The sequence below is a fragment of the Polypterus senegalus genome, chromosome 8, assembly GCF_016835505.1.
Source record: "Polypterus senegalus isolate Bchr_013 chromosome 8, ASM1683550v1, whole genome shotgun sequence".
Classification (NCBI taxonomy): domain Eukaryota; kingdom Metazoa; phylum Chordata; class Cladistia; order Polypteriformes; family Polypteridae; genus Polypterus; species Polypterus senegalus.
In genome coordinates this window covers 141,811,712-141,826,903 of record NC_053161.1, presented here as the reverse complement: position 1 = coordinate 141,826,903, position 15,192 = coordinate 141,811,712, and the positions used below count along the sequence as shown (strand labels likewise).

Below are 15,192 nucleotides of genomic sequence, written 5' to 3'. Positions count from 1 at the left end.
CTGGTTTTTCATCGTTAACAAAATTATGATCATTTACCAAATAAGGTATTAATAAACATTAAAAGTAAAATCTGATGCCAAATACTTGAATTACTCTGCATCTGGGACTGAGAACATGAAAGTGCTGTCGGATATGGCACAGCGTTGGCGGTAGCTTCATATTTCATCCACGTACAACCCACACTGCCCTTCATAAGTAAATTGCAATGCATACTGAGCCATGGGGTCATTGTGTTATGAAGGTGTTTATGGCAACAAGATTTTTAGGTTTTGTGCTCTTGCAGTGTGCACTTGAATCATGTACTACCAGAAGATCAAGACTAACTGACATTGCAGTGTGCATCCTGGTGGTGGCAAAGAGAACAAGTAGGGCCCTATGGAATACGTTTTATTTTTTCGTTTTTTTTTTTTTTTTTTGATTTTCAGTTTTCATTGTTTTATTTTTCCTTGATTTGGATTTTTGGGGTTTTACAGGTTTTTTTGTTTTTTTTTACTTTAAGAATGTAGTAACAGTTACAACAAGACAAACAATAATGGAATGGCACTTTACATTCCTTTTAATGAAACAGCACACTAGCACAACTGAACCTTATTTTGCAGTTCCATTCATCACGTAGGAGCCCAGATCCTCCTTGATGCTGTATGGTGAGATTGCAGTAGGACAGTGGGCGCCCTCCAGAATTGTAAGAGCTGTTACTAGTTTGATGCATCTTTCTGAGATGAAGGTTAACTTCACTTTTAGGGTCTAGGATGTTTGTTACAGCCTGAGCTGATGTGTTCTCAGCCCGAAAGAACTATTGTATAGGTGAATATGTTCAGAGAGGTACCCTACGGATTTGATCCAGCTATTCCACCTGATGTTTCCTGACAGGATTCTTGAAGAAGGCAGACATTACCCACATCACTAGTGATGCAGCCACACTAAAGTATTTATACTGCTGCCAGGTCTCTCCCACCAAACTGATGACGTGACACAAGCAGGTTGAATGTACACGATTAGGCATAAACCCTTTTAAAACTTCCTGGTATGCTTTCAGACACTATGATACATTGCCTGTAACCATTGCTAAAATGTCAGTAATGGTCTTCTTTACCTGTAATTGTAATTATGTAAATTATTTCTAATGATTCTCAAATGTTTACAGATTGAAAACGTGCATCATTACATCTGTAGCTTGATCTACTGCATATCTTAAAATAATTAATTACAAAGCAAAAGCAAACTAATCTGCAAGTCGCTAAATCCCGGAATTAAACAAAAAAAGAAAAGGGATCCGCTTTTAAGGGTCCGTTGCATCTGAGGAGAAGCCTGCTCTTCTGCCCAGGTTTGTAGGTGGCGAGTTTATAATGGAAGAGTCAAACGTGGACCTTGCATGCCTCATCACCATGAGGGAAAACATTTATTAAATCCCGAAACATCGTTGTTAATTTTTAAAAGGGTACCCATTAACAACCAGTGCTGTTCACTAATAACATTTTTCTACGGAAAGACTGTTAATACCAGTTAAATACCTGTATAGTTTAATTGGTTGAATGATTCACAGTAAATACTCCAGGTACAATTAGAACTGCCTACACAAAAGAATTACCATACAGCCAAATGTTTACTCACCCGTCACTATGTTGAGAACTATGTGGTCTCTGTGTCACTGGTGTCATCAACTACAACATATATTTTCTTGCCACGAATCTTTCGAAGAACGGCGTCCATATGTTGTTCCATGACACTGGGCAAATAAGTTTAAAAGACTGCTCTCATTTTCTGGCAGCTTGCCTCTTTGTTTACAATGCTTAATAAAGAAAGGACGCATCTTCGTCATTTTTTTCGAGCGGTATGTCTGACACACATGGACACAAACTGGCGTCTTGCATCTGATGATTTTGTTGTTTCCCCTGTTGTTACCTGAAGGGGCACACTTTTTGTTTATTTATTTATTTATTAATTTTATTACAATCAATACATAGCAATCAAGTTTTTACAAAAAAAAAAAGAATTATGCTAAGAACAGATCGATCCCCACCCTTGAGAGAGAGAGCAAGCCAAACGGTGTAAAATTTAAGGCTTTTAAAAATACCTAAATCAACAAATTCTCTGTGCTTTATAAAATCATTTCAAAATATTACTGATTAGATCCTGCCATGTTTTGAAAAAAGTCTGCACAGATCCTCTAACTGAGTATTTGATTTTTTCCAATTTTAAATAATATAACACATCAGTTTCCCACTGACTTAAAAGAGGAGAGTTTGGGTTCTTCCAGTTTATCAGAATAAGTCTGCGTGCCAATAGTGTAGTGAATGCAATCACAGTTTGTTTGTCTTTCTCCACTTTAAGACCCTCTGGAAGAACCCCAAACACAGCTGTTAATGGGTTAGGAGGGATTGTGAGTCCAAGACTGTCTGAGAGGTAATTAAAAATTTTTGTCCAGAATAATGTTAATTTGGAGCAGGCCCAGAACATGTGACCTAGTGAGGCTGGGGCTTGGTTGCAACGTTCGCAGGTTGGATCATGCCCTGGAAACATTTTGGAGAGTTTTAGTCGAGACAGATGTGCTCGATATATAATTTTGAGTTGTATAATTGTATGCTTTGCATATGGAGCTTGAGTGAATTCTCTGCATTGCTACTTTCCACTCCTTTTCTGATATATTAATTGAGAGGTCATTTTCCCAGTGTCCTCTTGGATCTTTGAAAGGAAGGGATTGTAAAAGGATTTTATATATTGTAGAGATGGAGTCTAACTCCTTGAAATTGAGCAATAATTTTTCCAGCGTGGATGAGGGTGCAAGATGAGGAAAATCTGGAAGGTTCTGTTTAACAAAGTTCCTGATTTGAAGATAGTGAAAGAAATTTGTAGCTGGAATGTTAAATTTGGAATGTAATTGTTCATAGGATGCAAAGGCGTTGTCTATATAAAGATCTCTAAGCAAGTTAATTCCAAATTTTTCCAGATATTAAAACTGCATATGTTTGTGAGGGTTGAAAGAGGTGGTTCTTTTGCAGGGTGCCACAGAAAGAAGCTTCTCCGTCTTAAAATGCTTTCTACATTGGTTCCAGATTCTAAGTGAGTGGAGCACAATTGGGTTATTAGTGTATTGCCGATAGCGTGTGTTTATTGGAGCACAAAGCAAGGAATACAAAGAAGTACTGCAGGATTTTACTTCTATTGCGGTCCATGCCTGTGTATGTTCTTCTATTTGTGTCCAGGTTCTTATCGACTGTATATTTGCCCAGTAATAAAACTGGAAGTTAGGTAGAGCCATGCCGCCTTCTGCCTTTTGTCTTTGTAGGGTCGCTCTTTTGATGCGTGGATGTTTAGAATTCCAAATAAATGAGGTTATTGTTGAATCTAATTGCTTAAAGAACGATTTATTAATGTATATTGGTATGTTTTGAAATAAAAAGGAGCTTAGGAAGAATATTCATCTTAACAGTGTTAATTCTTCCAGCTAGTGTGAGATGAAGGGTTGACCATCTATGCAAGTCTTGTTTAATTTTTTCCATACAGACACGAAATTTTGTTGATAAAGAGCTTTATGTTTACTTGTGATGTTTACCCCGAGGTATTTAAACTGTTCTGCAATGATAAAAGGAAGGGTGTCTAATCTAATATTATATGCTTGCGAATTCACGGAAAGAGTACACTTTTATTCAGATTAATTCTGAGACCAGAGAGCTTTTGAAATTCTGTGAGTGCTGCTAAGACTGCAGGCACAGAATTTTCTGGGTCCGATAAATACAGTACCATGTCATCTGCATATAATGAGATTTTCTGTTCCAGTCCTTCTCTGCTAATCCCCTTTATCTGATCAGTATTTCGACAATGTATTGCCAGTGGTTCAATGGCAATTGCAAACAGCAGTGGTGACAAAGGGCATCCTTGTCTTGTGCCACGTTCTAGTTTAAAGTAGTCTGAGCAAATGTTATTGATGCAAACTGAAGCTTCTGGGTTAGTATACAGTAATTTAATCCATGCACAAATGTTGGGCCAAACCCAAACTTCTCCAAAATAGTAAAAGGTATTTCCATTCAATCATGTCGAATGCTTTTCTGCATCCAATGATAATAATATTTCTGGGGTGTTTGATTTAGTTGGTGAGTATATTACATTAAACAGGCGTCAAGATTTGAAGATAAGTGTCGGCCCCTAATAAATCCAGTTTGGTCTTGTGATATTATTGAGGGGAGCACTTTCTCCATCCTTCTAGCTATGATTTTAGAGAGTATTTTAACGTCGTTATTCAGAAGTGAAATTGGTCTGTATGATGCACATTGTAATAAGTCCTTATTTTGTTTTGGAAAGACAGTGATTAGTGCTTGGCTAAAGGTTTGTGGAAGAGATTGGTTATCTCTGGCTTCTGTAAATGTTGCTAATAGGAGGGGAGCTAGCTGAGCGGAGAATTTCTTGTAAAACTCTGCAGGGTAGCCATCAGGGCCTGCTGCTTTTCCACCTTGGGGGACTTTATAGCATCCAGTAATTCTGATAATGACAGAGGTTTATCGAGCTCCTCCACACTAATAGCGTCAATTTGTGGTATCTGTAATTTATCCAGAAATGCATTAGATTGTATATTGTCTTCTTTAAACTCAGTAGTATATAGGGATTTATAGTAGTCTCTAAAAGTGTACATTATATTTTTGTGTTCGATGATTTTATCTCCATTAGTGTTAGTAATTACGAGATTGCGTTGCACTTCTTGCTTGTGAATTTGTTGCGCTAAAAGCTTATTAGCTTTCTCTCCATGTTCATAATAATGATGTCTGGATTTGTAAATTAGTTGTTCGGTTTCTTTAGTTGTCAAGAGGTTTAATTCTGAATGTAGAGCCTGCCTCCTCTTATGTAGAGTCTCGCTTGGTAGTCTGGCATGTTCTTCATCTATTTTAGTAATTTCGCTTTTTATCTCTGCTACTTTCTTCGCTTCGGATTTATTTCTGTGGGAAAGATATGAGATAATCTGTCCTCTTAAGAAGGCCTTAAGAGTTTCCCAGAGTATTCCTGCAGAGATCTCAGGGGATGTATTTGTCTCTAGAAAGAATTCAATTTGTTTGGATATAAATTCAGTACAATTCTCGTCAGCTAATAGAAGCGGATTGAGACGCCATCTGCGGGGTGAGTGTATGGGGCTTAGTAATTTCAGCTCCAAGATCATCGGAGCATGGTCTGAAATAACAATAGCATCGTATTTACAAGATTTAATCTTAGGCAAGAAGTTATTATCTATAAAGAAGTAATCAATCCTTGAGTAGCAATGATGTACTGGTGAGTAGAAAGAATATGTTCTTGAATTTGGGTTTAAAAACCTCCAGGGATCTGATAAGTTGTGATCAGTTAAAAACTTTGTAATTATCTTTGCGGTGTTAGTTGCCGTTCCCCCTGTGGAGGAAGTCTTATCTAAAAGTGGATTTAGAACACAATTAAAGTCCCCAGCCATTATAAGTTTATGAGTGTTCAGATTGGGAATGGAGGCACACTTTTTGATATTAATTTTCCTTGTTTTTGAGATGGTTTTTAGTTTTGACATGGTCATTGCAAGTATCTTCTCGTGTCCAGTCTATACTGTAGTATGATCGAAAAACTTGCAGAAAAGTTGTTGTCCAGATTCGTAAAAGTCGTTGGGATATCGTTGTGCCCTCAATTTTGTAGTTAAGCTCGTGTTTCTTAGTTTTTTCGACGCAGTTAGGGTATCAGATACTGCTCGATTCGACATTTCTGCCTTGTGCAGCTAGCTAATTCGCATGCCTTTAACGAGAAAACATGCAGAAAACACGCGCACAGATAGAGGCACGGTTAAATTTCTACGAAGAATTGCATTCGCTTCAAAAACAACAAACTAGGAAACAGTATCTGGATGATAGAACTACAGATTATTCAATTGTTTAATTTATTGCGAAGTTTTGTAACAGTCACCCCTTCATACTCTAAATTTCGCACATTTCCGTTTTTAAGCGTTAATTCTGTGATTCCGTCCGTGTTTTCCGCATCGCGGAGATCGGGCCCTAAAAACAAGGTTATGTATTAAGTTTAACCGCCTAGTGAGCAGATCTAAATGACTTTGCATAGTACTTAATGGTTGAAAATGAATACATGCATGTATCATACAGACTGTTGTGGACATGATATGCATATACTGTATATAAACTGATTTGAAGTCAAGTTTTAGTGGGAGAGGTAATGAAATTGGTTTAACTCGACATCACAGAAAATGACATGAGATACATATGAAGCTAATTCGTTTTACAACCCACTTGTATAGCAAAGTTCTTTCTCAATTAACTTATGTCTTCCACACCAACAGTCAGAAAATATTCACAGACACATGTTTATAATGCTTTAAATGCTGCTCCAGCAGAGAGTGCAGAATTAAACATTTTGTTTTATGTTCATTCTTTCTGGTGAGCTTTTATGGTTCTGTTTTGTTTTGTGCTTTTCATTAATATTTGCATGATCTGCACTTCATTGAAACTATATGAAACAGACACCTTGAAAGTTTTTTAAAAAACATCAGGATGAGATATCCAGACCACACTGCTAACCAAGTGAGGGTGAGGGGTTCTTTCTCGTGTGTCAGTTGTCTTGTATTTCACCAGTTTTATCCCCTTAATTCTTTCCTGTATTCTTACCATGTACTTCACCATTCCATTCTCACATGTTTCAGGATTCAGGTTATCATAAGTAAACTGTAGTTTTGCGCTGAAATGATATACAGAAAGTGCAAGAAAATTACAGTCATGAGCAAGAGGCTAAAATAAAACAATAGAATTGAACTGAAACATTTATTACTATATATATCTGGTGTATGTACAGTATATATATATATATATATATATCTACTCTATATACAGTATATAAAATCCTAAGCCTAAAAGTGCAGCGGTGACGCTTTAAATCGGGCTTATTTTAAAACCTACAAATGTAACTTTGGTATCATTCTTTTCAGAATTTAGAAAATTAATGTAATGTTGTTAGATTTTCAGATTCTTATTCCATTTTTTAAGTTATAAACTAAAAAATATAAAGAACTCACATCTCGCGAGATAGGACCTTGCACCAAAAGATTTAATCGCGCCTGGGGCCGGCGTTCAGCACCCCTCTTCGCAGCGCAAGTGAAGCAAGCGGTGGGAACCCACTAGTATGTATATGTATGTGTATATATTTATATATATATATATATATATATATATATATATATATATATATATATATATATATATATAGAGGCAGAGCAGGCTTTGAGAGACTGCTTTGGAACTACGGACTGGGATATCCTGCAGGGTTCACATAGAACATTGAGGAGGTTGTTAACTGCACTACTGACTACATCAACTTCTGTATGGACATTGTAGTTCCAGTAAGAACAGTATGCTGCTGCTGCTATGCTAGCAACAAGCCATGGATTACAAGTAACATCAAGGGCCTTTTGAACCAGAAGAAAATGGCTTTTAAAGGTGGTGATCATCATGAGCTTAAGTGCGTGCAGAAGGAACTCTGAGTCCAGCACAGGGCAGCGAAGGAGCAGTACAAGAGAAAGCTGGAGCAGAAGTTGCAGAATAACAGCACGAAGGAAGTCTGGGATAGGATGAAGATCATCACTGGCTGCAGCTCGAAGCGTGGTGCCACAATCGAGAGAGACGTGGAGAGAGTGAACCTGATGAACAATTTCTTTAACAGGTTTGACCACCCTAACCCACTCTCACCTCAGAGTTCTGCATCCTCCACCCATCCTTCTGCTGATACCAGCATAGGAGAGAGTTTCCCCCCACCCACAATTACAGCAGCCCAGGTAAGCTGAGAGCTGAGGAGACTGTGCCAGCAAAGCAGTGGGTCCTGATGGAGTATCACCACGACAGCTGAAGGTCTGTGCGTTGGAGTTGGGGAGTCCTCTACGGCACTTCTTCAACCTGAGCCTGGAACAGAGGAGAGTCCCAAGGCTTTGGAAAACATCTTGCATCACCCCAGTCCCAAAGGTATCACGTCCCGGTGAGCTGAATGACTTCAGGCCTGTCTCTCTGACGTCACATGTGATGAATACCATGGAGCGGCTTCTGCTGCACCACAGGTCCACCACGCCCTCGACCCTCTGCAGTTCACATAACAGAAGAAGGTGGGAGCGGAGGATGCCATCACCTATCTATCACCTACCTATACTACACCGATCTCTCTCCCACTTGGACAAAGGCAGTGGTGCTGTGAGAATTATGTTTCTGGACTTCTCTTGCACCTTCAGCACTATCCAACCTCTGCTCCTTAGGGAAAAGCTGACAGAGATGGGAGTAGATTCATACCTGGTGGCATGGATCTTACAGACAGACCTCAGTATGTGTGTCTCGGGAACTGCAGGTCTGACATTGTAGTCAGCAGCACAGGAGCGCCGCAGGGGACTGTACTTTCTCCGGTCCTGTTCAGCCTATATACATCGGACTTCCAATACAACTCGGAGTCCTGCCAAGTGAAAAAGTTTGATGACAACATTGCTATCGTGGGCTGCATCAGGAGTGGGCATTATAGGAGTATAGGAACCTAATCAAGGACTTTATTAAATGGTGCGATTCAAACCACCTACACCTGAACACCAAGGAGCTGGTAGTGGATTTTAGGAGGCCCAGGCCCCTCCCAGACCCTGTGATTATCAGAGGTGACTGTGTGCAGAGGGTACAGACCTATAAATAACTGGGAATTCAGCTGGATGATAAATTGGACTGGACTGCCAATACTGATGCTCTGTGCAAGAGAGGACAGAGCCGACTATACTTCTTTAGAAGGCTGGCGTCCTTCAACACCTCCAATAAGATGCTGCAGATGTTCTATCAGACGGTTGTGGCGAGCGCCCTCTTCTACGTGGTTGTGTGCTGGGGAGGCAGCATAAAGAAGAGGGACGCCTCACGCCTGGACAAACTGGTGAGGAAGGCAGGCTCTATTGTAGGCACAGAGCCGGACAGTTGGACATCTGTGGCAGAGCGATGGGTGCTGAGCAGGCTTCTGTCAATCATGGAGAATCCACTGCATCCACTAAACAGGATCATCTCCAGACAGAAGAACAGCTTCAGCGACAGACTGCTGTCACCATCCTGCTTCACTGATAGACTGAGGAGATTGTTCCTCCCCCACACTATGTGACTCTTCAATTTCACCTGGGGTGGGAGGTGGGCTGGTAAACGTTAACACTACACAAGATCATAGACTGTTATACCTGCCTCGCACTCTCCACCTTGCATTTTTTAACTTGCACTGCACTTTTTTTGCTCTTTAATTAATATTGTTTGTATCAGTATGCTTCTGCTGGAGTATGTGAATTTCCCCTTGCTTCCCTCACCACCCCACGTGCGAGCCCTACACGCTAGTCATTTCTCGGATCTGCCGCTTGCAACGAATCGCGCTGTGCTTTTGGATAAACACGAATATCAACTCTGTCTTTGATATCTCTGTCTTTTGAAAATATTATCGCTGACAATTCTTCACATATTAGTTTATTATACAGTGCATCCGGAAAGTATTCAAAGCGCATCACTTTTTCCACATTTTGTTATGTTACAGCCTTATTCCAAAATGGATTAAATTAATTTTTTTCCTCAGAATTCTACACACAACACCCCATAATGACAATGTGAAAAAGTTTACTTGAGATTTTTGCAAATTTATTAAAAATAAAAAATAAAACTGAGAAATCACATGTACATAAGTATTCACAGCCTTTGCTCAATACTTCGTCGATGCACCTTTGGTAGCAATTACAGCCTCAAGTCTTTTTGAATATGATGCCACAAGCTTGGCACACCTATCCTTGGCCAGTTTCGCCCATTCCTCTTTGCAGCACCTCTCAAGCTCCATCAGGTTGGATGGGAAGCGTCGGTGCACAGCCATTTTAACATCTCTCCAGAGATGTTCAATCGGATTCAAGTCTGGGCTCTGGCTGGGCCACTCGAGGACATTCACAGAGTTGTCCTGAAGCCACTCCTTTGATATCTTGGCTGTGTGCTTAGGGTCTTTGTCCTGCTGAAAGATGAACCGTCGCCCCAGTCTGAGGTCAAGAGTGCTCTGGAGCAGGTTTTCATCCAGGATGTCTCTGTACATTGCTACAGTCATCTTTCCCTTTATCCTGACTAGTCTCCCAGTTCCTTTCGCTGAAAAACATCCCCACAGCATGATGCTGCCACCACTATGCTTCACTGTAGGGATGGTATTGGCCTGGTGATGAGCGGTGCCTGGTTTCCTCCAAACGTGACACCTGGCATTCACACCAAAGAGTTCAATCTTTGTCTCATCAGACCAGAGAATTTTGTTTCTCATGGTCTGAGAGTCCTTCAGGTGCCAAACTCCAGGCGGGCTGCCATGTGCCTTTTACTAAGGAGGGGCTTCCGTCTGGCCATTCTACCATACAGGCCTGATTGGTGGACTGCTGTAGAGATGGTTGTCCTCCTGGAAGGTTCTCCTCTCTCCACAGAGTGCCTCTGGAGCTCTGACAGAGTGACCATCAGGTTTTTGGTCACCTCCCTGACTAAGGCCCTTCTCCCCGATCGCTCAATTTAGATGGCCGGCCAGCTCTAGGAAGAGTCCTGTTGGTTTCGAACTTCTTCCACTTACGGATGATAGAGGCCACTGTGCTCATTGGGACCTTCAAAGCAGCAGAAATTTTTCTGTAACCTTCCCCAGATTTGTGCCTTGAGACAATCCTGTCTCGGAGGTCTATAGACAATTCCTCTGACTTCATGCTTGGTTTGTGCTCTGACATGAACTGTCAACTGCGGGACTTTATATAGACAGGTGTGTGCCTTTCCAAATCATGTCCAATTAACATAATTTACCACAGGTGGACTCCAATTAAGCTGCAGAAACATCTCAAGGATGACCAGGGGAAACAGGATGCCCCTTGAGCTCAAGTTTGAGCTTCATGGCAAAGGCTGTGAATACTTATGTACATTTATTTTTAATAAATTTGCAAAAACCTCAAGTAAACTTTTTTCATGTTGTCATTATGGGGTGTTGTGTGTAGAATTCTGAGTAAAAAAATTAATCCATTTTGGAATAAGACTGTAACATAACAAAATGTGGAAAAAGTGATGTGCTGTGAATACTTTCCGGATACACTGTATATGAGAGCATGATCTTTCGGATTCATATAGAAATCCAAGAAAACTTCTTTGTTCGTGTTTTTAAGATGTATTTCATGTAAGATGCTTTTGGACGTATGGATTTGTATCCATTATTGGCAGTAGAATTTCTAATACTTCCAATCGTTTAACTCTTTCGATTCTATGTTGAATCGCTTCTCCGTGATCATAAATGTAAACCTGACCGAATTGTGTTTTCTTTGAAATTAAACTTATAGTAGCTTTAATTGTTGTGTGACCGCAGATTCTCATAGTGTATGGTCCTGAATCATGTAAATCTACGTTTTGAGCATTGTATGATGCGAACGTGAACAGATTATTGTAGATTCAGATATCTTGCCTGTAGTGTTTGTGGATTTCACTTTCACCAAAATAACAAATCTTTTATTTCTCACGGATACGCCTCTTCATTGGGAAGAAACACTATTTTTCCCTGATGGCAACACGAATTAGACAATCTGCAAGTCTCCAACTTAAACTTTAAAGCCGACCAATATCTACATACTTCTGTCATATCACCTATGTCCATATATTCCATCTGTTTTCACTGTTCCGTTATTTTACTGAGTAATAATTTCCGTTTGTTAGCGCTAATGCGATCTTTACTATCAGTTTTTTGAGACTTTCAAATTTAAGTACTTTCATAATCTCTAACCTACTCTGCATGTGTATCACGCCAATGTTTTTGAACCTCTTTACGACATTCTACATTGTCTTCTACTCTTTGTCTTTTCTTCTTCTACTGTTTGTCTTTTATTTCCACCGCTGCTTGGACCTGTTAGGTTTTCAATTCATCTCCTGGCACAAAGTCTTGTCTCACAGGACATGAAATTATCTCTCTGAAAATGTCTCATCTCGTCTCTCTGAAAAAGTTTCGTCTCATCCCAAGATTTTTTTATATAATAGAGAGATGTACAGTATATGTGTGTGTATATGTGTATATATATATATATATATATATATATATATATATAGTTAAGTGAAGTTTTCAGTATCAGATATACTGTAAATAGAGAGTCAAAGGCAGGACTTGAGCAATCAACCTTTGGGTCTAAACTCTAGTGCCTTTGTCACTTGTTTGCAAATGATCACATTACTGCTATTTTACAGTCAAGACATCAACGATTACTGTTTACTGAATTAAATCTGCATGCCCACCTGAGTTTTCCAATGAAAGTGGATAAACTGTGCAGCACCATGCACTCTTCCAGTCCAAATGTGCTACTGTAGCAAGTCATCTCATAAACCTTATAATGAATAATGAAAATGAAAAAATTAGGAAAATAAAACTTTGACGAGGAAAGATTTGCAGGATGTTGATTGGTTGTATTTTACTTTTATTTGTGGCTGGAATTTGCTAGCTTCTTTGCTAAACTGTACATAAATAAAAGACATTCTTGAAAAAGTGCTTCAAAAAGTAGTATACAGATGGAATAAAATAATCATAATTTTATAATGGCATTTGTTTCCTTATAGTTTTGTAACAATAACATGCTGGAGAACCATTACCATTTGCAACTTGTTATTCTTATACTGTAGATGTCATTTGAGAGAATGGTTTAGAGAGAATATTTATGTCACATTTCATTTTATTTGGAGTACTCTGCCTGTGCAGAGTTGGTTCTTGCCTTGTCTACTAAAATAGACAATGTCATATTTAGAAGCTCATAGTTAAAACACTGACTGGTTTATTGTAATATTATCATAAGGTTATAAAAATAAGCCCACCTTTGCTTTAAACCAAGACAACAGCCATTACACCAAGCATAAATAAGTTAACATTATGCAGCCAGAAATTAATACATTGTAAATCTTGGGGACATATAACCACTGATTTCCTTGTACTGGCTAACTGTTAAATATCACATCTCTTGTAAGATTCTTTGTTAATATGTAAAGTTGTTAATTGGAAATGGTCCAATATACAGTATAATTCAAACATGTTACAATAAAATAAGCATCCTCTAATATTCAATTCTTTCTTGTCCTGCATACTAAATGCAAGTCACTGGGTGATGAAGCTTTTAGTTTTGCAGCTCCCAGATTATAGAACTCCCTGCCTCTATCTTAGGCAGTCTTTTTCAGTTATTTCTTTTACAACTGATTTAAAGACACAGAGTTTTAAACAAGGTTTTATGGGCTTGTTCATTTTGTAATTTTGACTGTCTTATTTTTCTGTTTTTAATTTTGACTTTTAAATTAAATAAAATGTATTATTTTTGTTGTTATTACAAAAGAGAGACAATGAAAAAACTAAGTGTGCATCTTTTCCATTGAGATCTCCCAACACAACCATGTTGACTGTACACTGAAACATTCCTTAGCTTTGTGTAAGATTATTATTTATGTTATGATTAGGTTGTATTGTTGTGCTTATTTTGTTGCCATTGTGGCTTTAAGGTAGCACTGTAATCAGAACAACCTTTTCACTCTGCATTGCCAAGCACAGAGCCTGATTCATTTGTGGAGCTAACACTCCTTGCTGAACACAGGGATAAAAGTAATAATAATAGTTAATAAGATGACCACATTTGTGTGACTAATGACAAGTCTGAATAGTTGCCATTCTTTTTGCACTGGTCTTTGTGCATAAAGTCTTGACAGTCAGATTGCATATTGAGGCCAAATGATGACACAACACTTTATCTGGCTTGACAACACTGGTGTTCTGTCCGAATCTCAGTCACCAGCTCACCCATCTTTTAAAATGAACTCCTTTTTGGTGACCATCTAAGCAGCTACTAGATAAGTAACTGGGGAATATCGTTGATTCCCACTTAAATAGGAAGATTTAAAATATTTATTTTCCTCAGAGATATTACGAGTGTTCATTTGGCGAATGTCTTGAAATAAAATGATATGTCTGTAATGAAGCCCATAATAACTAAAGTAGAACATTACTGCCTAGACGAGGTTTAAAAATAGTTTAATTGCAGACTTTGGTTTCATTGCTGACATCATTATAGGACAGTAAGTAATCCATTTTTGCCACAATGTTCTGAAATGTGATAGTAAAAATAATCGCCTATTTTAGACATCTAAGAAATAAAAACATGGAAGGAGCATTTTAATTGTTTCACAGTTTTCAGGAAGGAAAAAACACTTTAAATGAACATTCAACACCTTTTTATAGCAGCCTGATTACCTCATCTTTGTATTTAGCTCTGTAAAGCTAATTCATGGTAAAGGTATAGCACTGATCGATCAAGATAATGATGTTTTGATGTTTGCATCTATAGATAACATTTATAAGTTAGAAATTTAATCAGAGAATAGTTTATAGACAAAATTACTTTTGAGGAATATAATTGCTTTAATGTTAAATTATCTGTGATAACAACACTTGCATTTAGAAACGGTTACCCAATTTTCATGGAACATGGCATATAAAAAGGCGACATAGAAATAATAAATATTTCCAAAAACAAAGCAAAGAAATAGTTTTTGAAGTGGAAAAAGGGCCACAAAGCAGCTTTGGACCCATAAAAGTGGCAAATGATGTGTTATGACATATCCCAATAAGCCTCCTGCAACCTCTTCCCCAGGGTGGTCATAGTCCATGAGTGGTGTGGGAAGAACTATAATTGGTACAATTAGATTATTCCCCTCTTACTGTATCATGTATGTCCCTGTCCATGTTATTACACAAAGAAAACTTTAAGTCTAGTATGAAACAGAATTCAGGATCATAAAAGCAGTCATAAACCATGTTCTTTGCAACATCATGTGCCCAGGTACTTAACAGACCTTGACACCCTTCTTGGTTTTATAAATTTTAATTACTCACAACGTAATGGCACAAATGATGTCACTCTGCTTTAATAAGGGAGTTTCTCCACTTGTTAGTTTAATATTCACCCCACTAAGAGTGTCTTTTTTTAAATTTTTTTTACCTGTTTTAGAAATGCTTCAGGTAAACTCAGTTTCTGCTTCTGGGCATGGCTGCTTGAGTAATACTTAATCTGACAACATGTCTATGATATCTCACTATTTTTAAGCATTTGTGAGCTTTTTTATTTTTAGTAACAGCACTTTAATGCTGTGTTCACTTGCTGTTGGACAGATGGTAAATCTGAGCTGACAAAACAA

At 38.4% G+C, this 15,192-nt stretch overlaps 1 protein-coding gene across 5 annotated transcripts in view; it reads right to left on the bottom strand.

Annotated features, from left to right (window-relative positions):
- LOC120534338 overlaps positions 1 to 15,192 on the bottom strand; it is a 63,523-nt gene that overhangs the window by 9,268 nt on the left and 39,063 nt on the right. For all 5 annotated transcript variants that reach the window (XM_039761852.1, XM_039761851.1, XM_039761853.1 and 2 more), the window contains 2 exons: positions 12,262 to 12,350; positions 6,619 to 6,688 (listed from right to left, as the gene is read on the bottom strand). In XM_039761852.1, coding sequence (XP_039617786.1) covers positions 6,619 to 6,688; positions 12,262 to 12,350 — 159 coding nt within the window. The remainder of the gene's footprint in view (positions 1 to 6,618; positions 6,689 to 12,261; positions 12,351 to 15,192) is intronic.